Here is a 27,891-nt window from a genome sequence, read left to right as displayed (position 1 = left end):
TCCAGGTAAGTAATTACTGCAAACAGCTTCACCTCCAAATCAGTCCCCTCTCATTTAACACAAATTTTGTTTAAAAAAAAAAAAAAAAAAAAAAAAGACAGGAGGGGAAATAGTCATACAGGACAGACATTTTTAATAAGAAAAAGGAAAAGCCCAGGTCACTGAGAGATGGGGAGTGTGTGTCTGTCTGCACTTGAGTTTGCAGAAGGACGCTGGCAGGTATCAGGGCTGTGTTTGTGTGTAGCAGGCGCTGGAGTACTTACTGTGCCCGGCTCTCTGTCTGCTCCCGAGGTTACCAAGAAACGCACAGACATGCCCGTTCAGACACAGAGGCAAGAACAGAAATAAAAAAAAGGGGGGAATAATTAGAACACAAGCCCCAAACAGTTTTAAAAATGGCTTTTATTTATATAAGTCATTGCACATTCCTAATACAGTGATTTCCTGAAAATTACAGTATTTTGTAAACATAAGATTTACAGTTTAACCATACACAAAGCCTATTTTTTAAATTTCTTGACAGAATAAATTACTTTTCTTCAAAAAATTAGTCAAGTGCAATTTTGCCCAATATTTAATGCATACTAGAATTAAAGCCTATGAAACTAAGTAGTAACAGATGCAATTATCAAACCTTTCATTTGAACACATTCACTTTCAAATTTAACTTCTTATTTCGCCCCATTTAACAACATTACTTTCTTTGAAAATTACCCAATTAAGCAGTTAACAGTTTTCCATAATATGGTACAGGCCACTGGCATTAACTAGGCAGTTGCCAAGATGTCAAGATGCCTGCAAGTCTAGTGAGATCGAGAAATCTAAGATGCTCACAAGCAAACCCTGCAAACTTCCAGGGCGAATGGAATTGTGTGTCAGTGAAAGCTTTGCGACAGTTCCTCTTATCTCATTGTTTGCTCTCTGTATAGGTTGGGGCTTTCGTTAGCGATGCACGCAACTTTGCAGCATGTCTGAGTATGAGGTCAAAGTCCTAATCCGGTTTGCCCGGCCTCTCACCTCTGTGGTGCTCTGCATCGTGGTGCTTCTTGTCATCTTTTATTGCCAAGTGAGACTGCCCACTCAGAGCACTAGACAGCGCAAGAAGGCTGGCGCTGCCCCCGAGGGGCGGGATGCCAGGAGGCTGCAGTCCCGAAGGGTGAGGCGTTAGGGGAACCGGGGGTCCGTGGCCATGAGAAAGATGCTGAGCTTGCAACTGCTGCTGCTGTTCGTGGCGGTGAGAGGAGAGGAGGGGGAAACAGGAGGAGGACGTGGTGGTGGTGGTGGGGATGAAACACGGGAGACGATGCGAGAAACAGGAAGTGGGACGTACACACAGAAGGGACAGAGACAAGGAAGAAAGGGGGGGGAAATGAGATTAGTACTTTCAATGCAGCAAAAGTTTTTACCCTCACAATGACTTCTCCCCACCATCCCAGAATCAAACCCTCAGATGTACACTGTCACTTCCTGGCATAACTCACGTCCTGGGAGGAGAGATGCTCATTATTAAGCAAGTCTGGCTAAGTCAGTAAGCACCTGCACACAAGTTTCATCTCTAAGTGCCTCCAGGGACGAAATCCAGTGTGTCACTGAATCTAAATGCCGCAGATTTGAAGTCTCATCTTGATTTCAGAGCAGCTCAGTTGGGGGAGGTAACGTGCACTCTACAGTGCACAAGCACGACCTGACTAGTCCCAGTGACCTGGTGACTACCCTTCACTCTATCCTCCTGCATTAACTTAACACAGGTTATGATGAGACAAAAATCAAATGCTACCTTTAATGAAGAGAACCCAGAAAAAGTAGGAAGTGGTACGTGGCTATCTCCCCAGCACCACTCAGACACCTGTGTGTCCCTATGTCATCCAGTCCTCTCTGAACTATGAGGAAGTCCTGATGTATGCTCCCATTTCTCAGAAGGAACCCAGACTCAAAGGCACTGCCAAAGTTCTCCCACAAGGCAGGAGAAGACTACAGCCATTTCCAAAGCCCTGTAAGCTGCTCTCTTTCTCATACCACTTTTGGGGGTGAAGGGGCATCGTGACAGCTGAAAGACATCTTAGAGATGAAACTTTGCTTATCCCGTCCTTTCTCCCAAGCCCCACACCTCAACCCCACTCTTCCTGTTTAGATGAAAACACCCACACTGGGACCCAGGGAGGATAAGAAGCTTGACAAGGAAAACGCCTCACTAACCCTGTGGGACTCCAGCCAGGGAGATCCGAGGCCCCAGTCCCACTGCCGCACTGTGCCTCATTCGCTTCACCCATTCCAAAGGTTATAAATCTGTTCACATTATACAGAACCATTTCTCTCATATATTATATTTAAAAGCATGTTGTGTGAAATGAGAAGGTATCCAAGAAATGGCCCCTACACCATAAATCTGAACACATTTCAGCTGTCCAACATAAAACGGTTTTTGATGAGACAGTAAAAACGATTAAAGCTCAATTTCTAAGGTGTAATGTTAGAAAATTCTTAAGATTCTGATTTGTGCTCACTTTCCTGGGACTCAATTACTCATTTTATTTATCGCTCCCTTGCACGAACTGAATATATTAAATCTTCATGCCAGATCTACAGTCACTTCCACCCAGACCACAGATTTTTAGTTGAGTCCCAAACATGCTTCCCATGCAAAAGTAAAACACCATCTTGAAATCAGAAAGCAGAGGCTGCAGCAATTAAAAGAAGTCCAACCATACTCATAACCTTTAAAAGAAATGATGGTACAGGGGGTTGAACTCAGGGGCACTCTACCACTGACCTACACCCTCAACCCTTTTTATTTTTTAATTGGTCTCACTAAGTTGCTGAGGCTGACCTCCAAAACTTGTAATCTTCCTGCCTCAGCCTCCTGAGATGCTGGGACTACAGGCCTGCACCACCGAGCTGGCTTTAAAGAAATCTTTAGGAGTGCACCATCTTTAAATTTTCATCCCTTTTTAGACAGCCTTGTTGAAATTAGAGGGAGAAAGGGGGGTTGAGCCTTAATAGCATTCCTGAAAGGTATTTAAAAACTACTCATTCACCATTTGAGATCATAAGAACAATTTCTTTATGTGTAAAATCACCTTCCTGTCATCCCAAAGACACTAAATCTTGCTCTGTCACCTTCTAAGGGCTGGGCAGCAGTGAGACATAAAACTGAAGAAGCTGGCAGCAGCATCACGGTCCACTAGGCATGCTCATTAGCACTTAATTAGGAACTAGACACCTGCCATAAGAAATGTGCTCAGAGAAGGATGAGGAGCAGGTCTGTCCTACCAGCAATTACTATCATTACTTGGAGAGTAAGAGCTATGTCCGGCTTCTGGGGGGGAAGGCAATGATGCATACACAAGCAAGTGCAGCGGGGTAATTAAGCACAGCACTGATTAAAAGAAGATGAGAGAGGCCAAGCAGAGGGGAAGGGATTTAACTACAGGGTGGAAGACAGCACTCTCTCCCCTCTCTGCATCCCCACTCCCCAAAAATTCCAGAATAGAGCTATTGGAAGAGCCCCTTGGAGGTGGGTCAAACATACTGGGATGGTATCTGGATACACAAGATAGATGTAGAGCCTTCACTCCCAAAATCCAAGTTAGCCTCCAGAAAGATAAACGGGAAAGCAGACTCTGACATACTATAGAAAAGAAGAACTGGTTTAAGTAACAACGTGGCTTTGTCACAGCTAAGAAGTAGATTTGTGTAGACCTATGCTTTAAACCCAATAGTTAGGCTGATAACCAGCAACAGGGACATTCAATAGCCTACCTGGCCGCAGATAACTCCCACATCTATCCTGCTCTGGCTTTCCAGACCCCCTGAAGAAAATAGCTGTCTATCACCAGAGGAAACGGGTATTATGTTCTTTCATCCTGGGCTCAGCCATTCTTGATGCTAATGCAGTGTCATGTCACCCCAGACCCCGCTACCAACTTCATGAAGAAAAGGAAAATCTCATCAAACTAGAAACAGTAAGCAGCAATCAGATGGGTCCCCAATGTTGAAGACACTGTGGTTCCAGGAGATGGGGATCTACTACCTCATGTTTTACCTCTTGATCCTGCTGGGCACTGCTCCTGGGCACTATGATATATTCATGTCTGTTATCCAGCCTGAGCAAGAAGCATAGGTACTGAACTCTCATTTCACAAATGAGACTGGTTCAAAGAGAAGAAGCTAGTCAGAAGGCTCTGAGCCAGTGGGAGGACATGCAAACTTCTGCTTCTAAAGCATGCTCTAAAGAGCTTTACTCCTGTAACCCCAAGCAACCCAGTCCTGTTGCCAGCATAAGAAGAGGGCAGTCTCCACTGGATACTTCATCCTTCTCTTCATGCCCAGTCTATGAGATACTCTTCAGAGCACCCAATTCCAGGCATCCCAGGACGGATCCACCATCATTTTCCAGCCTTAACAGCAGTGACCAATATAAGTTTGTTCATAGATTTCATGAACACCATCTCTTTCATTTCACTTCTCAATGCCTGTCCCTACAACTGTAAAAAGAAGGACATCGTTTGCTCCCTGCTGTCTTCCAAGGAAATTTTTAAGTAACAATCAAGCTTCCAGAGATAGTTCTGGCTTTTGTTTCCAGAAGTAGATACTTTATAAGTGAAAAGTGTCATTTCATTTAAAATTAACTTAAATGAATATAGAGAGCCCATTTAAAGAGTAAAATGGTTAGCTCCAAAAGGGCAGCCCATACCTTCAGTGCAACATGGCCCCCAAGACAATGTGGTACCCACCACCCTCACCAAAAGGAGAAAGCATGAATGCCATTTAAAGAATATATTTTAGGGCAAAAGTGATACTGACATTGCTATATAGCCAAAAACCCAATGGCTCCCACAATCAGGGGAATTTACATATGAATGTCCTCCATGGACCAAAATCTGCTTCCACCATTTGGAAAACTACAAGATGTTTTACAAAATGACAGCAAAGGAGATTCAACTTTCTATTTGGTCACAAGTTTATAATGATTAGGAAACTATTTTTAAAGGCAACGCTTGGAGGACACACAAGCAAAATTATTTACATAGCTACTAGTAAAGATGTTTTTGAACTAGACATGGTGGCACATGCCTCATACCCAAGAAAATAGGGAAGCTGAAACAGAATAAAATCAAATCAAGGCCAACTTTAGCAACTCAGCAAGGCACTGCCTCAAAAACTAAGAAGAGAAACTTGGGAGGCTGAGGCAGGAAGATTTCAAGTTCAAGACCAGCCTCAGCAACTTAGCTAGATCCTAAGCAACTTAGTAAGACACTGTCTCAAAACCAAAAAATTCTTAAAAAGGCAGGGGATGTGGCCCAGAGGTTAAGCACTCCTGGGTTCAATACTTGTTATATAAATTTAAAAAATAAATAAAGATGACGCTTTTGATGAGCAGTGGTGGTTTTTAGCAAAGTGGCAGTCCCTCAGGTTATCAATGGAGATCAGTGGTTCTCAAATAGGGAGACTTCTGCTCCCTCCCCCTCCCCATGCCAGGCACTTTTAGCACTGTCTAGACACTGATGGATGTCACATGGGCATGGGTGCTACTGGCATCTAGTCGGTAGAAGCCAAGGATGCTACTAACATCCTACGATGCACAGGACAGTGCTCCACCACAGAGAACTTCTATGTTCAAATCGTCAACAGTGCTGAGGCTGAGAAACTACAGTCAAGACCTAAGCTGGAATCCTGTCCCATTACATTTGTTTTTGCTTCTTTTTGCACTGCTGGGGATTGAATCCAGGGCCCTGTGCACGCTGGGCAAGCACTTTACCACTGAGTTACATCCCCCAGTCCTGTCCCATTACATTTGAATTCATGTGCTTATATGGCAAGTGACTAGCCAAACTGCTATTTAAAAAATAAAAATACTTTTCAACATGAAAGCTTTGAGTGTCCCTTCATCACCATCTGAGTCCCTTGTTGCAACTCCAAAAAACAAAACAGTACAAAAAACACCCCAAACATCTGCTTTCCAGAGGTCCCAATAACAATTTCAAAATAAAAAACTACCAACAACAACAACAACGAACACCCTCGTATATTTTATAAAACAATCTGGAAAAGAGCTACGCTGGAAACTTTCACATAGTATTCTGGTGCTTCAAAGGAAATCACGGAAAGGTTTAGGATCGAGGATAAAGAGATACACACACTTACTCTAACTGAAACAAACTGAATAGGCTGAGAGTGAGACAAGAAAAACAAACACCAAACCCTGAGTTAATGATACCGAAAATCCACAAGGAATAAAGTAACCTCATCCATGTCAAACAACAGCCATGCATTTAGAATTTTAATTCACATTTTACTTAGTGCAGCTTGGGTCAATTATGTTCCTATAATGAAATTGACTTTGCTGTTTACATTCAAAGCTGTAATGTAATGGTGTAGTGGTTTCCACATTTTTGCTTCTAAAACACAGGTGCAAAACATGGCTTATCACCAGAGTTGCCTGTACAACTGAGGAGGGCAATGGGTCCTTCCCAAAGGTGGCCAACACCCACCTTTTTCTCACTGAATGCTCGGCTGCATACCACTGACCATGCAATCAACTTGAATTTCTGAAATGTAACCCACTTTATAACCCCAGGAAAAACTAGGTCACAAAAATCACAAACTTGACCCAATCAGACCTAAAACCGTGCTCCTAAGTGGCATCTTGAATGCTAAGAGTGACAGTAAGTGGCATTTATAGCACTTGGTATATAAACACTTTTAAAAGGGGACAGAAATGTGAAAAGTAGCATTTGTTGACAGTTCTCTCCAAATCACTCTTCCATGATTTCTGCTATTTCCCTGTTCTTTTATACACTCAGTACTTATCTTGGGAGACTACAAAAAAAAAAAAAAGAAAGAAAGAAAATCGGTAAACAAGTGGGGAAGGGCAGCCTGGCACAAGCAACATCAAGGACACTGTAGGATCTGCTTGAAAACCTTCCATTATGTGAATGGCCTCTCCGGTGAGGAGGGGCAAGAGGGGCAAGGGCAGGTAGAAATGGCTTACTTGGACCAAGAATTTGAAGTCACTTGAAGACAATAATAAAAAACAAAGTAACAATGTACTGAAAGGTCCCATATCTCAATACAGAAGTCACCAGGACTACCTAAGAAAAGGGAGAAAGGCTTTGCAAACCATCTGAACTCAACAAGAGAAAAAAAAAAAAAAAAAAATTGAGGTGGGGAGAGAGATACCCAACAATAATCCATTTTAGAAAATGGGCAGGTCTGGGGGCGTAGCTTAGTGAAGCAAGAGCAATTGCATACCACCTGCAAAGTGCAGGGTTCCATCCCCAACACAGTCCACCTCCCAGGAAAGGCCAAGGACCTAAACAGACATTTCTCAAAAGACACAGAAATGATCAACAGGTATATTTTTTAAAAAATTGCTCACTACCACTAGTCACCAGGGGAAATACCAATCAAAATCACAATAAGATATGGCCTCACATCTCTTTTGGATGGCTCATAGAAACTGGTTAAGCCATTATGAAAAACAATTTGGAGGTTCCTCAAAATAGAACTATATGATCCAGCAATCCCATTTCTGGATACATATCCAAAGGAAATATCTGCATTCCTGTGTTGATGCAGCTTTATTCACAATACCCAAAGAAATGGAAACAACCCAAGAATCCACCATGAAATGAACTGACAAAGAAAACATGATACATATGCATGATGGAATTCTATTGAGCCTCTAAAACACAGGAAATAAGCCAGGTGCAGGGGCAGAAGCCAGCAATACCTACAACTCTGGAGGCTTATAAATTCAAGGCCAGCCTGGGGCAACTTAGTGAGACCCTGTCTCTAAATAAAATCTCTAACAGGCCTGGTGATGTAGTTCAATGGAAGAGTACCCCCAGGTTCAATTCCTAGTAGCTAAAAGGGGCGGGGGCAGGAAATAATATCATTTGGGGCAACACAGATTGGAAGACATATTTAAGTGAAATAAGGCAGATTCAGAAAGACAAATGCCCTATCTCACATATACATGGAATCTGGCAGAAAGCAGAAGGGTGGTTGCCAGGGGTTGGGGGGAAATGGGGAGATATTGGTCAAAGGGTACGAAGTTTCAGTTTATGCAAGATAAATTCTAGAGATCTAAAGTACAGCATGGTGACTCCAATTAATAACATTATTGAAATTTGCCTAAGAGGGTAGATCTTAACTATTCTCACTGTACACCCCCAACACACCCAGTAACTGAAGTGATGTGAAGAATATGTTAACCAAGTAGATCATGGTGATGATTTCACAATGTATACATACACTGAAACATCAAGAAACACCAGAAAGAAAACTGATTCCATGTAGGCAGGCATACACCAAGACAAAATGCCTACACCCTCAAGAATCTGATCTCATCTTTACTCTTACAATCCACAGGTCAACTCATTCTTTATCCGCTTGCTCATCCCGCCTTCCCTATGTGGCCCTAAGGGTCGTGACAAACATCAGAGCCCCAGGTCCTAAAGGCCTGAATTAGAGCAAGTTTTAAAAGCCCATGATTAGGTAAATCCACTTCAAAATCCATACAGACGTTAGATGAAAACATGTTCCACATCATCAGCCATCAAGGAAATGCAAAGTAAAACCACAAGGAAATACCACTTCATACCCAACTAGATGATTACAATCAAAAGGATGGACCAGAAGTGCCGCATACAGAGCAACTACAAAATTCTCATTACTGCTGTGGAGATGTGAAGTGGTGCATCCACTGTGGAAAACAGGCAGTCACTCAGGAAGTTGAATATAAAGTTACTAATCAGGTATGGGAGTGTGCACCTAAAGCCCCAAATACTTGGGAGACTGAGGCAGGAGGGTCACCTGAGCCTAAGAGTTTTAAGACCAGTCTGAGCAACAGAGTAAGATCCTATTTAAAAAAGGGTACTAGACTAGTCCACATCGTGTACAACCACAACAATGGGAAGTTTACAACATGTCAAAATATATTCTACTGTCATGTATAACTAAAAGAAGAAATAAAAAAAAAAAAAGTTCCATATAACCCAGCAATTATACTTCCTAGGTATAAAGTCAAGGGAAAAGAAAGCATATCTACACAAACAATTGTACACAAATGTTCAAAGCAGGATTACTGGCAATAATAACAAAATAAAAACAACCTAAATGCCCATGAACTTATGAATGGATAAACAAATGTGGTATACTGACACAATGGATTATTACCCATCCAATAAAAAAAGGAACTTAAGCACTAGTGCATTCTAGAATGTGGAGAAACCTTAAAAACTTTATGCCATTATGCCAAGTAAAAGGAGCCAGATTCAAAAAGGCAACATAGAACTAAGATTTCATTTATATGAAATGATCAGAGTAGGTAAAGCCACAGTGATAGAAGAGACTGGTGACTACCAAGGGTTAGAGGAGGGGGCATGGGTTTTCTTTTGGGTATAATAAAAATGTTCAAGAATTTTTATTACACAATAAAAACAGTGATGGTTATACAAATTTGTAAATACACTACAAACCACTGAAGCGCAAGCAAAGAGGATTTGACAGTATGTAATTATATCTCAATAACAAACACACAGACATAATCCCTGAAATAGGTACTACACTTCTACTCTAGAGCATTCTTTTCTTTCTGAGAAAAGAGGGGAAATTTAAAAGTATGCTTTGTTCCAAAGACATCAAGTAAAGAGTAATATGAAAATATGTGGGGAAATTTTTTTCTTTTTAATTTATTTTTATTGTAAACAAATGGGGTACATGTTGTTTCTGTTTGTACATGGAGTAACAGCATACCATTAGTAGAATCATACATTTATATAGGTTAATGGTGTTTGATTCATTCTGTTATTTTTCCCCCCCACCCCTCTTTTCCCTCTATACAGTCCCTCCTTCTTCCATTCTTGCCCCCCTCCCACCCCCATTATGTGTCATCATCCACTTATCAGCGAGATCATTTGTCCTTTGATTTTTTGAGATTGGCTTATCTCACTTAGCATGATTTCATCCATTTGCCTGCAAATGCCATAATTTTATTATTCTTTATAGCTGAGTAATATTCCATTGTATATATGTACCACAGTTTCTTTATCCATTCATCAATTGAAGGACATCTAGGTTGGTTCCACAACCTGGCTATGGTGAATTGAGCAGCTATGAACATTGATGTGGCTGTATCTCTGTAGTATGCTGATTTTAAGTCCTTTGGGTATAGGCTGAGGAATGGGATAGCTGGGTCAAATGGTGGGTCCATTCCAAGTTTTCTAAGGAATCTCCACACTGCTTTCCAGAGTGGCTGCACTAATTTGCAGCCCCACCAGCAATGTATGAGTGTACCTTTTTCCTACATGGGGAAATTTTAAAAACAATGCTTCAGCAACTTTTCTGTTAACTATGACTACACAGAAGAATCAAGACACTGAGGCCAAAACCTGCATTTGTCAGAGATACCCAGTGGTACTATGAATTTAAAAATTGACCAAAGAAGACAGAGACATAAAAAAAGCCGCCTTTGCAATGCTGCTCCTTACCTTTGAAAATTTAATAAAAGGACTAGAGTGTTGGAATGCAAGTGGAAGGTACGTCACTAAATCTAAGTTGGTGGAGCTAGAAGATCCCCGTTTGTTATAGCTATAGAGTCTTCTCTTGGTAACAGGATATGCATTATTCTCCTTGGGTGAATTTGTTTTATAAAGAAATTTACAGCTGGGTTATTGATGGGCTTTCCAGGGATTAGCTACATACTCATAAGAATAAGAGGCTAACCTCACCCTCTTAAACTTCACACACTACAATCCCATAGACAGCTGACAGCTACAGCCAAAGGAGGAAAATAATCCAACATTTTGCTAATCCTTAAACCAATCATCTCATGCAACAGTGGAGAGCCCTTCCAGTCTACAACTCAATCTCTTAGGGACACAAAGTCGCCTCCTGTGAACACACCACGAGTCGGCACTCGAAGCCACCCCCTCCACACACACACAGATATCACCTGATACCCTCAAACATGTTTATTTCATAGTAAGTTGCTTGAAAGCAGAGAGTTATAAATTTGCCTATGAAGTGGAAATATACAAATCTAACCAGAAACTGAAGCCACCACAGCCCCTGACAGGAGTTTTATCACGGAAATAAGTCACATTAGAGTCAAGTGAATGAAAAAAGAAAAATGAGCCCTAAATTTCCTGAGTTCCTAAAGTTCAAAAGCACTGCTCCTAAAGTTCAAAAGCACTGTTAGGTATAATTTTCTTATACCTAATAGCATTCAGAACACAACCAGAAATCTGGCACTTTGTGGACAGAAAGGACAATCTCCACTGAGATCATCTGTCCATTTCTTCTTTCTCCTTCCAACTCTTATAAAGGTGCTTGTAACTCTGGGTCAAGGGAGGCACTGTCCCCCATCCTTATGTTGTGTAAGGAAGCTAAGGATGTCTTGAGTCACATTTCTGCCTTCAACTCCGTCTCCATCTGTCCTCAAAGTAACTTTTTTCTCCTGGTTTGGAACTTTTAAGTTTGTTCATCGAAAGCTAAATGGCAGTGCTTTTTCACTGCTGTGTCCTTATTAAAAGGCACTCATGCACAACAGCTTAATGGCAGGAGCAGAGCATCTGGCTAGGTCTAATCTCAAATACCCACTTCCATGAAACCACTAGAAAAAGCAAAGGAGGAGGTGACCCGCTGCTCAGAGCAATCACCCCCACAAGGGCTTGGCCAACTGGGCCCTAGATCTGTTACAGGCACTTAGAGAAACGAGAGATAAATCTACAGTTCGGGGAGTTGGGACCACATGGTGGATGTGAAGGCTGCCTCCAAGGTCTTACTCCCACAAAAGCTGTGGCAATGAATGTATTACCCATCTACATAGGGGACTCTGACAGAGGTTAACCGACTGCACGAGGTCACAAAAGCAGTAAAGTGATACAGTCAAGTATCCTGCCCAAGTCCCTCTGATCCTTGGACCACGCTTTTTGTTCAATGCAACACACGCAAACAATATTATGTGTATTGCCACAAACACCATGAAGTTTGGCAACAGGTAGTTAGAAACAACAATGCAATTGTTCTCTTTAAAAAAGAAAATCATGCCAGGCGTGGTGGTGTACCCTTGTAATCCCAGATACTGGGGAGGCTAAGGGCAGAAAGATCACACATTAGAGGCTAGCCCCAGCAAGTCTGCAAGACCCTGTCTCAAAAAAAAAAAAAAAAAAAAAAAAAGAGGGAGCTGGGGATATGGTTCAATGGTAGACAGCCCTTGGGCTCAATCCCCAGTACTGGGGAGGTGCACAGTAGTTTCTCCAAATATCAACTAAAAAGCTTATCATTCTTAAATATCAGTACTGTACGTAAATGGAAGGCAGGTGGAAAAGAATTAAAATTCAGTATTTTCTACCAGACAGGAAAGCTAAGATTTCTACGCTGGTGAGAAATGGGCAGCATTCATTTACTTAGCAAGGACAGGAGGCCAAAAAAAAGTTATGACCTCTCTCTTCCTCCTAAGAGAACCCGCAGGACAAGGACAGAATGAGTTCACCTAGGAGCTTGGCGTCCTTCAGAACATTTGACTGTTTCCAGGTTTGCTGAAGAGAAATATCTTGAGCCCTTTCAAGCAAGCAGTAAGCTCCTTGATTGTACCTTAAAGGGAATGAGACTGTTTCGGCTCATTTGCATTTTAAAGGGTACTCTTTCGTGATCTTTCACACTTGTAATAGATGTCTAAACCGTTAAATTACTATTTCTTTTCTTAGCCTGAAAGTCGATGCAGACTGAGAGCGTGGCCTCTCCTATTGTTCTTTACCCTAAGTCGGTCCCTGAACAATACTGACAGCTGCTATCAAACTAGGCTGCATTGACTCCAAGAGCAGCTGCTGCTTGTAGGAACAGACAGTCTCCCGGTACCTCCTCCCCTCTGGGGAGACAGGTTGACACACTGCATGTTCAATGAAGGGGTACAAAGGTCCACTGAATTGTCAACCCAATTTTATGCTACTTCGATTTTCCAGGATGCACACAATTCCTTTCAAGCAAAAATCAAGCATATGCCAGGGCATTAAACTTACGGTGCGAGATAATTATTGATCACTGCAAACTTTCTAAAAACCTCCTGACGTCAATTAATATACTGATCTAAAAATTTCAATGACAAAAGCTGCCCATGCCAGTATGCTGAAGACATGCAAGGCGCATAAGTCTTGTGTTGGGCCCAATTCACCAATTTGGGTTATTGTTGCAACGCTATCAGACCTAATCTGCCTTTATAATCTCAACAACATTTTCCCTGGACCCAAGCCATTCGTAAAATTAGCGATTCATCTGCTCTTCTAAAACGACCTGATTTTACTCTCTGCTTTGGCTCAAAATGGATATTACCTATAAACATCTGGTTAATGCAATTTCCTCCTTTCGAAAGTGTAGGTCCAAAGGAGATTCACAGGTCCTGGGCAGTGCTTTTAAGAATTTAAATGTAAGTATTTTACCATTGAAAAATTACATGTGAAAATTTAGAGCTGCTCAGAAAACAAACATGTTCCACAAAGTTGAACTGGGTACTTGAGAACTGCTTTGCATATGTTTTCCTTTAATCAAAACAGGCTTTTCTATCCTCATTCATTTGGGTTAAAAAAATTCTGTGCTCCAGCTACAAGTACAATTCGCTATTAGTCTTTGCTAATCAAACACAGTACATGCAAAAGTACCAGTGAATATTTGATTTGATCTCTAAAATAAAGCAATTCATTACACAAGAAAAGGGTACAGAAGGCAGCAGACAAATGCAGATGTAATTGTGTTTTTTGTTGAATGTGATTAGAGAGCCCACTAAGTAACAGTCAAAAATGTGATACTGAAGGGGAAGAAAGGCAGAGCCTAGATCTGGGGGAAGAGGAGGGAGAATTGTTTATGCAGAGCTAAGCTGTCAAGTGTAATAAAGCAGCTTGAATAAAATTTAAGCTGAAAATCCACTGAAGCTCCCCATTTCAGGGAGGAAAAAGCTATTAAAAGGAAATGAAGGTCACCCTCCCAGTTTATTTCACCTAATTGACTGCCAATAGCTTACCACAGGCAACCCAACTGCAGATCTGCAATTGAGAAACTGATGAAAGGAGAGTTTTCAAGCTGAGGCTCATTCTTTAATCCTCCTTGGCTCTTATGTTTTTTCTCCATCTCCAGTTGGGATGTAATTTTAAGCCCTGATGGATTAACTGGTTCCATTGTTTGTGGCCGTCATTGGACTATGGCACTCTTAATCCGTACAGCAGCATGTCTAATTATCATTACAAAGTGTCTGAGGGAACTATAAAGACCAGCAGGGCATCTTCTCACAAGCAATTAACATAAATTGATAAATGAGTGATTTGAATCCGCTCAAGGCACTCACATATGAATAAAATCAGAAAGGACCCTCCCTTGTTTCGCAACTTCTTTCCCCTGGTCTGAGAGGGGGAGAGCACATGAGAACCATCCTGGGTCCTGTGGTGGGCAGAGGGATGAACTCATGCAGGGGACGGAAGGCACAGTTCACCGGGTTCCTTAATGCAGAGCAAATGACTTGTGATTGACAACCAGTTGCGGCAAGAAGCACTAACTGAACTCAACAGAGAGCAGGAACCCACTGAAAAGGCTAGAGAGCACTAGGGCAGACAATTAACACTTCTTCCGCGGCAAGAGAGCACTCTTTCATTGGTATGCCACTTAAAAATTCATGAAAGAGACACAAGAAAGCAAAGGAGCAAACAGTTACATAGGTCCGAAAACCCCAGAAAGGAAAATGCAAAAGCAAAGAGAACTCCCGTGAAAAGGTAATTCAGCGACCAGGCCTGACCTCCCTCTGGTCCAAAGCTGTAAGACAGAAGCAAGGAAAGTATTTAGAACTCTCACTTACAGCTTTTACTCAACTAATGGAGCAAAAGTGGTTGAAGTGCCCTAAGGATGAACTACATTTATCTTCCCATGGAAAAGCAGATTTATCTACCTTCCCATCCACATCGTCCTTATGCTAGCTAAACCCTCTTCCCCTACGCATCTCAGAATACCCCAAATCCGCTGCTACCCTCCCTTACCGAACAGTTCAACATCAAGTGACACACAATCATACATAGACACGCATTAAGACATCCAACTATTAAGAAATGAAAGCTGGTTATACACACTGTAGGAGGTAGACCTGGTAGGCCACGTACCCCGATGATGGCATTCAACTCTGCCATGGTCACCTGTTTGGCACGTTCAACAGCCTGGGCCACCTGTTGTTGATGCTTTAAAAACAAAGAGAAGAAAACATGTTAGCAATAGCCAGGACATTCTAATAACAAAAAGACAAATGCTGCGTGCAATTCAGGCTGAATGAAATTTAATGGTTTAAACGGGACATTTCTCTGGCACACAGTATTTAAAAAAATACAAGAACAGGCACACTTAAAAATGGTGTTTCCTTCTTCTCTCCCCACTCCAGTACTGGGGACTAATAATCAGGAGCAATTTATCAATGACCTGCATCTACAGCCCTTTTATTTTGAAGACAAGTTTCAACAAGTTGCCTAGGCTCATGTCAAACTTGCTATCCTCCTGCCTCAGCCTCCCCAGTTAGCTGGGATTACAGGCAGGCACCACCATACCCAGCTTTCCCTGTATTTCTAACTTAACTTCTGATCATAATTTTGGCTCAAAATGGCAGAAAGACAAAAAAGACATGAAGAATAGGTAACCTGAAGCCTTAGGCAACAGAGAGAACAGGATTTAGAAGGTCATCCTGGATCACAGAACAGGTTTACAATGATGAGTATAGGCAGATGAAGTTTACAGCAATTTTAAAACAACTGTTTCAATACTTGAAATTTAAACATCGAGTCTGTGATCACTTCTCGGATTAATAAATCTTGACCCACCAGCAGTTTCTGGAAACTCTGGGAATTCCTTTTGTTCTTTCATCCTTTTGATTTTTCACCCTTCCCAGGGGAAAAGTAGGGCTCACCCTCAGCTTCAGAGGATGGAAATTCACCCTGTACACTTCCCAACTACACCCAAATAAAAACCACATGTTTGCTTTAGGAGGCATGAGACTAGTATGCAGGCCAAGATAACTAAAGTCTAAAAAACTAGATTCAAAAGGACTATAAATGAGCCAGGAACAGCAGATGCCAACTAGATCCAACCCCAGTATTCTGACTCCTACTCCTATAAGCTCTTCACCTGCCTCAAGATACATTCATTTTGCACATGCTGCAAACACATTATGGCATTTATAAGGCGGTATCCAAAGGGACAGTAAAGCTTTTCAAAGCAAAACTAAAATATAGTCTTAAAGAGTCAACTCCACAGATTATTCATATAAAGAGCATTCCCTCTCGAAATATTAAGGTTAAACCTCAAGAACACTGTATCTGAATAAAATGGCTTGGCTTATCTACATATATGACTCATTAAGTGAACAGAATGTAAAGTGTTATTTTATTCTTTGGACTACTCTCATCCATTCAATCAACGAATGTGATATATCTTTTTTTTTTTTTTTTTTTTTTTTTTTTTGCAGTACTGGGGATTGAACCCAGGGCCTTGTGCTTGCAAGGCAAACACTCTACCAACTGAGCTCTATCCCCAGCCGAATCTGATATAAAGGCACAAAAGAAGGGTCTGCTGCCACAGTAGTGGACCCTGTTGGAATCATTTTTTAAGTCAACATAAGAAAAGCTCTCTACTTAAACAATAAAAAGGACACTGGAATCATCAGTAGCTATCAAGCTTATACTACTCAGAGAAAACAAAAGCTTTATATTGATAAGGCATTTTGCAGTTTTCCACAGAAAAAAATTAATTTGGGGTTGAACTATTGTCACCACTTTTACAGTGTGCCCTCAGATGTGTTAGACAGAATAGCAGGGGGTTTACACACTTCAGCTGTAACAGATGTTCTTCACGCTTGTTCCTTGTGATAAAATTAACATCTTAAAACTAGCTAATTTGCAAACAGAGAAGCAACATAATTGCACTTTAACAGCTGAACAGTTTTACTTACTTCCTGAGACAGAAATGGGATGACTTGTGCACAAATCGTATTCAATCTCTTGGCGATTTCAGTCTACAAAGACAAAGCCGTACAAATGTTTAGAATACTTCACAATCAAAAAAATTTCAAAAAGGTGAAACTTCATACTTCCAACACTTGCTTCCTCCTCTACTCTGACTCTGGAAGGCATAACATTGTTTCCACAGGTTATGTTACCAATATTTGTCTTTAGATAAAGAACAGATATCAGTTCCTCTTTGCAAAGGTACAACTGCACACTTTATTGGCTACTTAGTAAAAGATAATGGTAGTTGAATTGAGTCAGAAAATCCATGTGGTTTAAGGCTATCTGATTTAAATCTGGAGACTGCAAGTCCCATAATAGACTTTTCAATGATAGCATACCACAGCACATTTATATAGTTATAGCAAGTTCATTCAAGGTGGTGTCAGAAAGTCATATCAGTGCAGCTTGGCTTTCAAAGATGTGACCTTCGGTAAGAAAGGGGCTCACTGACTTCCTTCCCACATGTCCCGACTTCTGCATAATAAAAAGAATTTTAATGCTAGTATCCTTCACTATCTCAAAAATTCCAAACAAACCAAGAAAACATCACTAAAAACAGAACTCAGTTGTAAAGTGACTGTCAAGTCATGATATTCCTGGGTATTTTGGAAAGTTTTACCAAACAGAAAAGGCCAATGGTTCAGCAGAACATAACAGCATGTGTCCTGTGTATCTGTCAGGAAAAGTCCCTACTCAGCTACACACCCACAGCAGTCTCTCTGCTACAGGGACAAACAGGTGAGGGAGGGACTGGAGACTTCCAACCTAGGGGAGGATCCAGCTATACCACCTCCAGTATCCTACAGCAATGCAAAGCAGCTCTGTTTTCCTCTAACTCTGAGAAATCAGTTCTGTTTTGCCCAAAAAAAGAAAAAAAGCATCTGTAAAGAGGCCCAGCATTGACCTTATTTGCTGCAACATTTTCTGTCTGTGCTTACTAAATGCTGCCTCTATTACTGAATTAAACAATGAAGAGGATCAAGAGAAGAAAATTACAAAGCAAGCAGGCCATGCCCTTGAGAAAGAGAGAATAGAATTAAGTAAGATAAGGTAAAAACCCCAGGAACTTTACAATCATATATATATATATATATATATACATAGAGAGAGAGAGAGAGAGAGAGACAGGCTTTTTTGTCCTCTAAGATGAATCCAGTTAACTAAGCAGCAAGTTTTTTGGCTTTATGGGAATGGATTTAGCCAAAACAACCCAGTTCTCCCAGATCACCAATGAAACAGGGTTATAGACCCTGCCATGGGAGAAATGTGCTGTAAGGGATAATGGCTGGTACAGAAAGCAAACCAATGACATTGCTTTAGCCAGTGGGGCAAACAGATATATGCAAAAATGGTGCAGCTGTACAAGTGCAAAAACAGAACTGAGTCAGCCCCACCCAGTTCATTTGACCACAACCACCCTCGCAAGTTAACTCAAGGTCATGGCTCTCCTAGAAAGCATGGGTAGGCTTCCCTTTCCTTTAAGACAGGGTTATGCACCACACACACACACACACACACACACACACACACACACACACTCGCGTAAAGGAGTAGGGATGCTCTTTGTGGTCTCCTATTTAAGTCCCCATTTCCCACCTACCATAGATTCCAACAGCATACATTCTGTACTTTCCCCTTCTCAAAAATCCACTTAAGATTTTCCAATTTTAAAAATGACAGATGCACTGGGAATGGTTGACACATGTCTGTAATCTCAGCTACTGAGAAGGCTGAGGCAGGAGAACATAAATTAGAAGCCAGTCTCAGCAAGGCAGCAAGACAGTGTTTCAAAATACAATAAAAGGTCTGGGGTGTAGCTCCGAAGTACAACACTCCTGGGTTCAATCCAAAGTGCCATTTTTCAAAGAAAATGTACACTTGGGACTGTGGGGTATAAGCACAGGGGTAGAACACTTGCCTAGCATGCATGAAGCCCTGGGTTTGGTCTTAGAAGTGATGTTTTCTTTTTCTTTTTGTTTTTTAAGACACACTCTCACTTAAAGCACATACCACATGCACACAAAAAGAAAATAAAGTTAAAATACCCCTAAGTCCATTCTCCAAAAATAACCAGAGGTAACATTTTGGTGATCCTGGGCTACCATCTTTTTAAGCTCTCACTTTATATGCAGAAGCCCCAAGTAAGACTATACTTTAAGTATAGTCTTAAGACCAAGGGGTCCCCACTCTACACACTCACTTTCTATAATTTGTAGGCCACTCAAAAAAATGGGTCACAGACACCTTCCCAGTCAACATACAGATATGAATGAGTACAACATCAATATATTCTACTACATAAGCACACCAAGAGTTAAGTATTCCTGACACCAGTGGGTATATGTTCATTTAATATTCCACAATTACACAACTCAGGGTCAAATAACCCTCCACAAGAGCTCTAAAACAAATTCCTGAAAGTGAAACTTCTAAGTCAATGTGTGTGCATACTTTAAAATCATAATGCGTGCTGCCAAACTTGCCCCGCAGAGAAGTTGTACCAATGCACATTACCACCCATCTACAAGGGTGCTTGCTCTCCCAGTGTCAATATTGGGTTTTCTTGACCTTTTTTTTAATCTTGATCCATCTAACAAATTAAAAAATGACCTCATTTTTATTTGCATTACTTGGATTCTTTCTGAAGTTAAATATCTTTTCATATATTTATTGGTCCACTGTATTGTTCCTTTCTCCATTTTTTGATGGTATTTAATCATTACCATCGTTTCATAGTTCTTCACATAAGACAAATATTAACCTCTCATCACAGTTTGCCCAGCTCGCCTCTGTCTCTCCGCCTTGCCTAATAAGTTATGTGACCAAACCAAGGAAATTTCTTCCCATGCTTCTGGCCTTTGAGTAAGGGTTAGAACACACTGAAATTAGGCTATGCTTTTTATACTCAATTACCTGATCTTCTGGAATTTATTTTGGTTTAGGAAGAAAAAAAATGCCTTCATCTTTAATTAAACAGTAATCATGTGTTATGTAATAGAATGGCTTGAAGGCAGAATTGAACACTGTCACTGGACAATTAAAACCCATTCTGAATGCGATAAATTTGTACTGTAAATCTTTAACAAGATTCAAATGATCAAAAAGTAAACAAGGACAGGCACCACCCCAGCTACTGGGGAGACTGAGGCAGGAGGACTGTATATTCAAGGCCAGGCTAAGCAACTTCATGAGACCCTGTCTCAAAATTAAAAAATAAGAAGGGCTAGGAATGTAGCTTATGTAAAGCACCCTTGGGTTCAACCTCCAGTACCAATAAGTAAATAATAAAAAGTAAACAAAAGAAATAGATTAAAGCGAAGACAATATAAGCTGGGTTAGACTAAGACTGAACCGGGAAGAACAAAGTTACAAATCAAGGCTCAAACTGAAGTGGAATCATCAAAAGCTGTGCCGCATGTCCTGAAAGTTCTAAATAAATGGTCTGGAGAAGAAATGGAAATAAAAGTCATGGGGGAGGATCTTATTCAAGCCGTTGCCTCCCTCTCTAAACCCTAAACTATACTGACCAGTGAACTTGATTTTTTGAGCCTGATGACCTAAATTCAAGTCTTGCTTCCACTTTCAAATTGGTATACCCTGCACAGGGAACTGCAAGGCTCTGGGTGACAAGAACAGCCTACCTCCTGGTCCTGTGCAGATGCAGGGAGCACTTGACAATACTCCGAGATTTCCAAAAACACCCTCTTCCCTCCCCAGGGGGATTTCATAAACATCTCCCCATCCCGTCCAACAGTCTGGATGGCATTAGCATAAAACCTGACAGAAATTCTTGGTATTACCTCTCGCTTCAACACAAGATCACTCTAATAAGATTCTTCATTTAGCACGAGCTAACAAGTAGCAATGTTTCCCACCCTAATGCAGGTCACAGAGCCTGTGGGTATGATACTCTGGATATTGGACCCTGCTTAAATCAACACTGAGAGAGTTCTGTAACCTTTCTACACACTGCCTTTCACTTCTTCCAAAGACTAGACAACTCCCAGGAAAAAACTGTGGGCTGGCAGGGCATGCTGGCACATGCCTGAAATTCCAGTTTGAGGCCAGCCTCAGCTACTTAGTGAGCACTTGTCTCAAAATAAAAAAATAAAAAGGGCCCAGGATGTAGCTCAACCATAAAGCACCCTTGGTTCAATCCCTGGTACCTAAAAAAATAAAAAATAAAAATAAATTAAAAAAAAAAAAAAAAGCAACATGGACCAACAGAATGTTTCACCTAGAAATTATTTTCCTGCTTAAAGCTGAAGAGGTATTTGTTACCTGGAAGGTCACAATGCTTTTAAATAAACTTTTCCTGAACCCGCATTTCTGACACTGCATAAGACAGCAAAAAAAAATAAAAAAATAAAAAAATTAGCATCCCCAAACCAAAAGTGCAAGGAAGACTCCCATCCAGAAATTTAAGGAGCTGGGTGAAGGCCTCATCATCAAGCCTTATTTCAAAGACAGTCTCTGCCTGCTCACTGAGCAGCAGGAAGCAAGGATTCAAATCATCTCTCTTGGACGATCTTTCTATGTGCTCTTTGTCCAAGCCAATTCCCCTCACTGATTTGTATATGATAGAATTGGCCCTTATCATCCAAAAATTGAAGTTTGTGTCTCAGCAAACCAGAGCTAGGTGTCCCAGGCCTCCTATCATACTAACAGCAACATCTCTAACCTACTTCAGAGTTTCATCAAAATCAAGTGATCTAATATATGAGCTACAGGTCTACTATTCTAAAGAGCTATACAAATTTCAGAGAGCTTCCCAATCCTTCAAGACCTCCCTCAAATCCACTCAGAAGCTGCACTTGCCCGTTGACACCAATAAACACACTCTTCTCTACACTCTTCAAAATCCTCCATAGCACTTACTCTCATTTGATAAACTAAACCTACACACAAAGCTCCTCAGCCTCCTCACGGCTTCCTACTACAAGTCTTCTCAACACAAGATGGAAAGTTAACAAGACCCCCAACTAAATACATATTTTTCTCCCCAGACCTTCCTCACCAAAACTGACCATGGGTACACAGACCAAAATGCAACCACATGAACTGTTACAGAACAGTGAAAGAGTTAAGGCTCTGTTTACAAAAAGAAAGGTTAGTAGGTATAAGATTCATGAACCTGGGGCTGGTGCAACTCAGTAATAGAGTGTGCTCAGCAAGTGCAAAGCCCTAGGTTTAATCCCTAGAGCCCACCCTACCCACACAAAGATTCACGTTCTTTATATGACCAAATACTGCAAATCAAAACCTGGTACAAGGCTTTTGAGATGAAGATATGTTCTGGGCATCTGAACTTAAAAGAGTTTTAGGATTCTGATTCCTAAAAGCTCAGCTTGAGTCTTCACACCTTGTCTAATTATGAGACCTAAGAGCACACCTCCTCCAGCCCCACCTGCTTCACTTCCCCACTACACACACATCTTAATGCTGATGAGTGTTCTTAGAAGCTCAAAACAGGGTGAGGACTGCAGAAAAGTAACTGCCCTTGGATCTCAAAAAAATCCCTTGGCACCCTGCCCAAAGTCAGCTCAGGAGGGGAAACTCCACCAGGATTAAATTCCAAATCGATGAATCATCAAAAAGGGTGCTCATCCTGAGGGCTGGCAAACTGATCTCTTGGTTTCCCTGAATCAAGTGTGAAGCCAAGAGAAAAACAGTGGAATGTTAGTAAGAAGCATCTGGCAACAGATAAACGGGCAAGAACACGAAAACAAAGCACAAAAAAGGAAATAAGTGTATAACTGCTAAATCCCTTTGGACCAGAAGTTTCCGAGTCTGTGAAATGACAGCTTTAAATACAGAAAAAAATGTTCAACCTCACCAGCCATCAAACAAAATGTAAATTCTGATATAAGTAACAGTTTCATTTGGAAACAGTTAAGATGGTTGAATAAATAAATAAATAAATAAATAAATAAATAAGATCCAATGATGATGGGGGGCGGGCAATTGGAATGATCACACATTACTGATGACAATAAACTGTTACCATCACCTTGGAAAGCAACTGCGCAATTTGTTTCAAGAGCAATGAAATTATTCAAACCCTTTAGTAGGGCTTCCCACAGCTAAGAATTTATCCTAAGGAAATAGTTCAAATGAAAAGCATTCCATGCATGAAGCTGTTCACTGCAACACGCGTTTTAAAAAGCCTAAGAAAAAAGGCCAGGTAAAGATGGAAAAGCAGTTCAACACATCACAACCGTCTGCAGAGTGTTTGAAAATCTTAACATTTGCCCTCCTGTAAATCAGCTGTCTAATACTAGGGTGAACAGTTAAATACACTGCACCAACCCACAGGCATGGCAAGTAACCATTAGAGTCATACTCAGGGTAACAATGCCAAATGGCCAACACATTTACTAGACTGAGGGGAAGGAGAAGAACAAAGACACTATGTTACCATGCCTCTGTTTTTCACTCATATGCATGTGGCCAGGCACCATAAGCTGAAACCCAAGGTAAAAAGTGATTATGCTCGTGGTAGGGTTTTTGGTGACGTCTTTCCACCTCCAGGGACCTTGTGAGCACTGTTTTTAATTTATTGTTTAAATTTATTTTCAAATTGGAAGGAGAGATAAGAGCAGTTAGGCTCACCACCCAGATGCAATAATACTAACAACCCCTCTAACTATTTGGGTACCTGGCTCTTGTACAATCCTCAAATCACATAGGGAGAAACCAATGCTTAAAGAAAATGATTTGCTCGAGATCAGTAAGCAAGATTAGAAACCACATATCCTGCCTAGTCCTTTCTCCAAGAAGCAAAAGTGGGAAGCTGGGGCACACTCAAGACCAGAAACAGCTGACAAACTCAGCTTTGTCTGCAAAGCAAAACAGTGGGGTGGCCAGCCGGCCCCAACAGCACTGCAGGAACACAGGGCCAAGGCCACGTCATCTCCTGCCAACAATGGTGCCACAAGAAGTGGTCCCACTGCCTGTCAATGACAGGGTCACACTGTACACTTGCTGACCTAGCTGAAAGGTTACACATGTCAAAACAGGTATTTCATAACAAACTTTGCTTTATAAATTGCAAACCTTAAGTATAGCCAAACTTCATTTCATAGTCTTCCTCACAGGCAGACAGAATTATGGGTCAACCCTAACATCAATCTTGCCCCAAGAGGAGCAAAATCCACAAAAACATATCTAGTTTCTGAAAATGATATCAAATACACCAAGTGAATTTGGGACATAATGTACACAAACAGTGTACTGGCTGGGTGCAGTGGTACACGTCTGTAACCCCAGAAACTCAGGAACGCTGACACAGGAGGATCACAAGGTATAGTCCAAACTCCGAAACTTAGCAAGATCCCATCTCAAAATTTAAAAAGGGCTTTGGTGATGTAGCTCAGTGGTAGAGCATCCCTGGGTTAAATCCCCAGTATTGGGGGGGGGGGGGGGGGGGCTGTGTACCAAATATGATATGAGCAAAATATTGCAAATAATCATCCAGTATTTCCTTCCCCTTCACAGGAGGAAAGGTCCCTTTGCCAAGAGACAACCTTCAGGATATCTAAACGATGATTTATTCCTGTAGCACCTTGCTTCACAAATACATTCAAAGGTAAAAGATAGTTTACCTTAAATTCTAATATAGCACAGAAGATCTCTGCTTAAAATATAACTCCATCAATAAAAATCACGAACACATATTAGGAAAATATAAATTACAAGAGTGTATGACACGGATTGCTGTGTATGTTGTGTATTGGGAGAGAGCGTGGTAGTTGTGGTGATGGAAAGAGAACCCAGGACCCTAAGCACACACTCTACTCCTGAGCTACCAGCCCACAGTAGAATCTTTTGTTAGTTTGGTACATTGTCTGCAGGGCTGGGAGACTGAAACCAAGGCCTCACACATGGTAGGCAAGCACTGTACCACTGAGCTACATCCCCAGTCCCTCAATAGTATTATCTTTAAGTTGAGGTTCTAATGGTAAATGAGGTTGCTGGTGGTTTCTAAAGGTGTGTGCACATACAGGATCAACCCAAGGGGCTTGTTAAAACACAGATAACTGTCCCCAACCCTGGGGCTGCTGACTGAGGTGGTCTAGGCCTGCAAACCTGCATTTTCCCAAGCACATTCCCAGGTGATCCTGCAACTGTTAGGCTGATGGCCACGTTGAAGAAACACTGCCCTCCATTCACCACATACCACTGAGGCAACCTGCTGCTTAGCACCTGCCAAGTCCCCTGAAGTCTTTCTAATCTTTCCTGACACCAAATCCCCTGACACCAAGTCCTCTGAGGGAATGGACTAAAAGGTTAAAATAACTTGCCTAAGGTCAAAACAAGCTAGTGGGGCGGTAAGGACAGCCTTTCCCCAAAAGTCCTGCCACATCACAAGGGCCAAAATCTCTACACATTTTTACAAAATGAGATCAAGGCAAGAACACAAACCCAGGCTACAGGAACACATTTGGCCTCCTGCGGGAAAACCTCAAACAATAATCATTTAAATTATTCCACCCATGGCCATGTAATCTCACCCTTTCTTAAAAACCAATGATTACAACAAAACAAAGAGTACCAGATGACAGAAACCTTTTAGTGGCTCAACTAATCAGAACATAAGTCACCAATTACTGGCAGACAATGACTTTTATGTTCCGTCTCCCCCTCACTGGGCTGCTCCCACAGCATTCTCCACCTGAACCCTTTCCAACCAAGCCCTGACTCTTATCTATCCTTCACTGCTCCATCTTTCACACTTGCAGCTTCTCTGAAAACAAGGAGGGGTTAAAAGAGAGGAAGAAGAAAAAACGTGCTTTAGGCTGCCCAGGCAGAGATAGCAACACTAATTGCTCCCATTCTCTGGCTGCTAAGGCAGATTGCAGGGGCCTGCATCTCTGGAGAAAGCTCTCCTATCTTTGCTGTGGCTCTCAGCAGAGCAGCTCAAGTGCCCTTAATTGTTTATGTTCTTAATGCAGAAGCCTCTTGAATGCATTCATTTTTAATAGCAGGCTTGAGTGTGGGGCCCATCAAAGAATGACAAAGCAACTCTATTCATTGGTTCTCCTTCCAGCAATGATGGTCTTTTGATTTATTTGCAAATGACAAGCTTGCCAGGGCCCACTTGAGGGTTGCCCTCATTCCCCCACCCAAAGAATTCAGTTGCATTTTCCAAGATGAAGTTGAATCTGCAATGCTGTGTATTTGTGTGATTTTTCCCCCCTTCAGTTCCTTCTAATTAATGACTTAAATGTTTTGACCCAACTGTTGCCAAGCAGAGCATTTGGGCTTTAATTTGTCATTTTGGTAAAGATGCATCTTTGACAAAAGCATAGCAGCTGTTTCAGTTCTAACTAGCACATTTCCATTATTCAGAAACCCTTATTATGGAGTTCAGGAAGGGCCTGTTCACAGGAAAGCCTATTGACTTGTCCCAGAATGGGGGGGGGGGGGGGGGGGGGGGGGGGGAGACAGCTTTTGGTGGCCTTAAAAGAAAATTTTAAAAGAAAATGCACTCTTTGGCCTCACAGAAGGTTTTCAAGACAAACTCTATAGGGTGAATCATGGACCATCACCATGAAGTCACCACCTATTGTTCTCAGCTGAAAAGAGCAGGCGTCTCCCTGAACACACCCCAAAGCAAGCCCACACCCTCACCTCTCCTCACAGATCCTAGTAATTAGGCAGCTCATGAGAAATTAGATAATATCATACAACCACAGGATTAGTAGGAGGAAAAGTCAACTACATCATCATCACAGAATGAAGGTTAAAACTGCAATCATGAAACTGAAATATGCCTATGTAAAGACAGAGACTACAAAAGAATTTGCAAAAATCAAACCATGGCTGAAAACCAGCTTACACCCTTTCACAAAATCTGTAACATTGCTTTCTTTGAATAAATTCTAAAACATTCCTTTTTAACTGTAGCTACTCCTGAGGCCTGTGTAATCTGTCTTTGGTTGGTACTGACCACCAGCAGTCTATGGTCCCAATTTCCACACCTTCCATCCTGACAAAGCAAACACCCTGTGCACCCAATGATAAAACGCATCCAACTTTAAAGTATAACACTAGCCTTGAGTGTTTCTCATGGTCCCCACCCCATATCTTGTTTGGAGATCACTGGAGAAGCAGTTTGGTGTGACCGTTTTCTCAATGCATTGAAATCTTTAGCCAATCCATACAGTAGAGAGAATCTTCCTGAGCAAGAGGACCAGGGGCCAGTGATGCCCTTACTTTATAAGCATGCTACAGCTGAATGACCCACACTTATGGATGGCAGCTGCCACCATTCTTCCTGAGGAACTTCTTAGGGAAAGCAGCTACTCCACAAGAAGACCCAAGCCAATGTACCATGCCAAGTAGCAGCAAAAACAGCTGCAAGTCTGCTGTGTGAACATGTTGGGAAGGTTCCAGGGCAAGATCAGCCCTGTACCCCAAATTCATAGTGCTGAAATTTCAGTCGAGAAACCCCAGTCCTGGGCTATATTCCAACTCCCCCAAGGATTAGCTGTTGGCCGAAGGTGGTCCTCTGGAAAGGAAGACAAGACCCCCAGCTTCCCAGTTGAAGAGGGAATTTTCTCTCTCTTTTTTTGTTTCTTTTTTGTTTTGTTTTGTTTTTTGGTACTGGGGGTTGCAACCAGGAGGTGCTTAATAACTGAGCCACATCCCTAGTCTTATTTTTATTTTTAGACAAGGTCTCAACAAATTACTTAAGGCCTCACTAAATTGCTAGACTGGCCTCAAACTTGCAATCCCTCCTGCCTCGGTCTTTTGAGTCACCGGAATTACAGGCATGCACCATATCTCACCTGGCTGGAATACTCTTTTCAATAAATCTGCCAAAAAGTTCCCGAACTGACCCTCAGAGTAGCCA

At 41.6% G+C, this 27,891-nt stretch overlaps 1 protein-coding gene and 1 long non-coding RNA gene across 12 annotated transcripts in view; one reads left to right on the top strand and one right to left on the bottom strand.

Moving 5' to 3' along the window:
* Positions 1–27,891, bottom strand: part of TLE1 (TLE family member 1, transcriptional corepressor) — a 92,752-nt gene that overhangs the window by 46,533 nt on the left and 18,328 nt on the right. For 2 of the 11 annotated variants that reach the window (XM_079112305.1, XM_079112311.1), the window contains exons 5-8: positions 16,976–17,038; positions 15,114–15,218; positions 1,018–1,222; positions 264–280 (exon numbers count right to left, since the gene is read on the bottom strand). In XM_079112305.1, coding sequence (XP_078968431.1) covers positions 264–280; positions 1,018–1,222; positions 15,114–15,218; positions 16,976–17,038 — 390 coding nt within the window. Of the gene's footprint in view, positions 1–263; positions 281–384; positions 1,223–15,113; positions 15,219–16,975; positions 17,039–27,891 lie in introns of those variants that run through there. The other 9 variants (XM_079112309.1, XM_079112312.1, XM_079112310.1 and 6 more) reach the window with 6 other exon arrangements.
* LOC306645450 lies at positions 21,241–26,452 on the top strand. Its single transcript, XR_013759655.1, has 2 exons — positions 21,241–22,350; positions 22,525–26,452. It is a non-coding gene; the product is annotated as an uncharacterized lncRNA (long non-coding RNA).

This window comes from Sciurus vulgaris, assembly GCF_902686455.1.
Source record: "Sciurus vulgaris genome assembly, chromosome: 15".
Classification (NCBI taxonomy): Eukaryota; Metazoa; Chordata; class Mammalia; order Rodentia; family Sciuridae; genus Sciurus; species Sciurus vulgaris.
The sequence above is the reverse complement of the archived record's forward strand: the minus strand, read 5'-3'. Positions and strand labels throughout refer to the sequence as shown.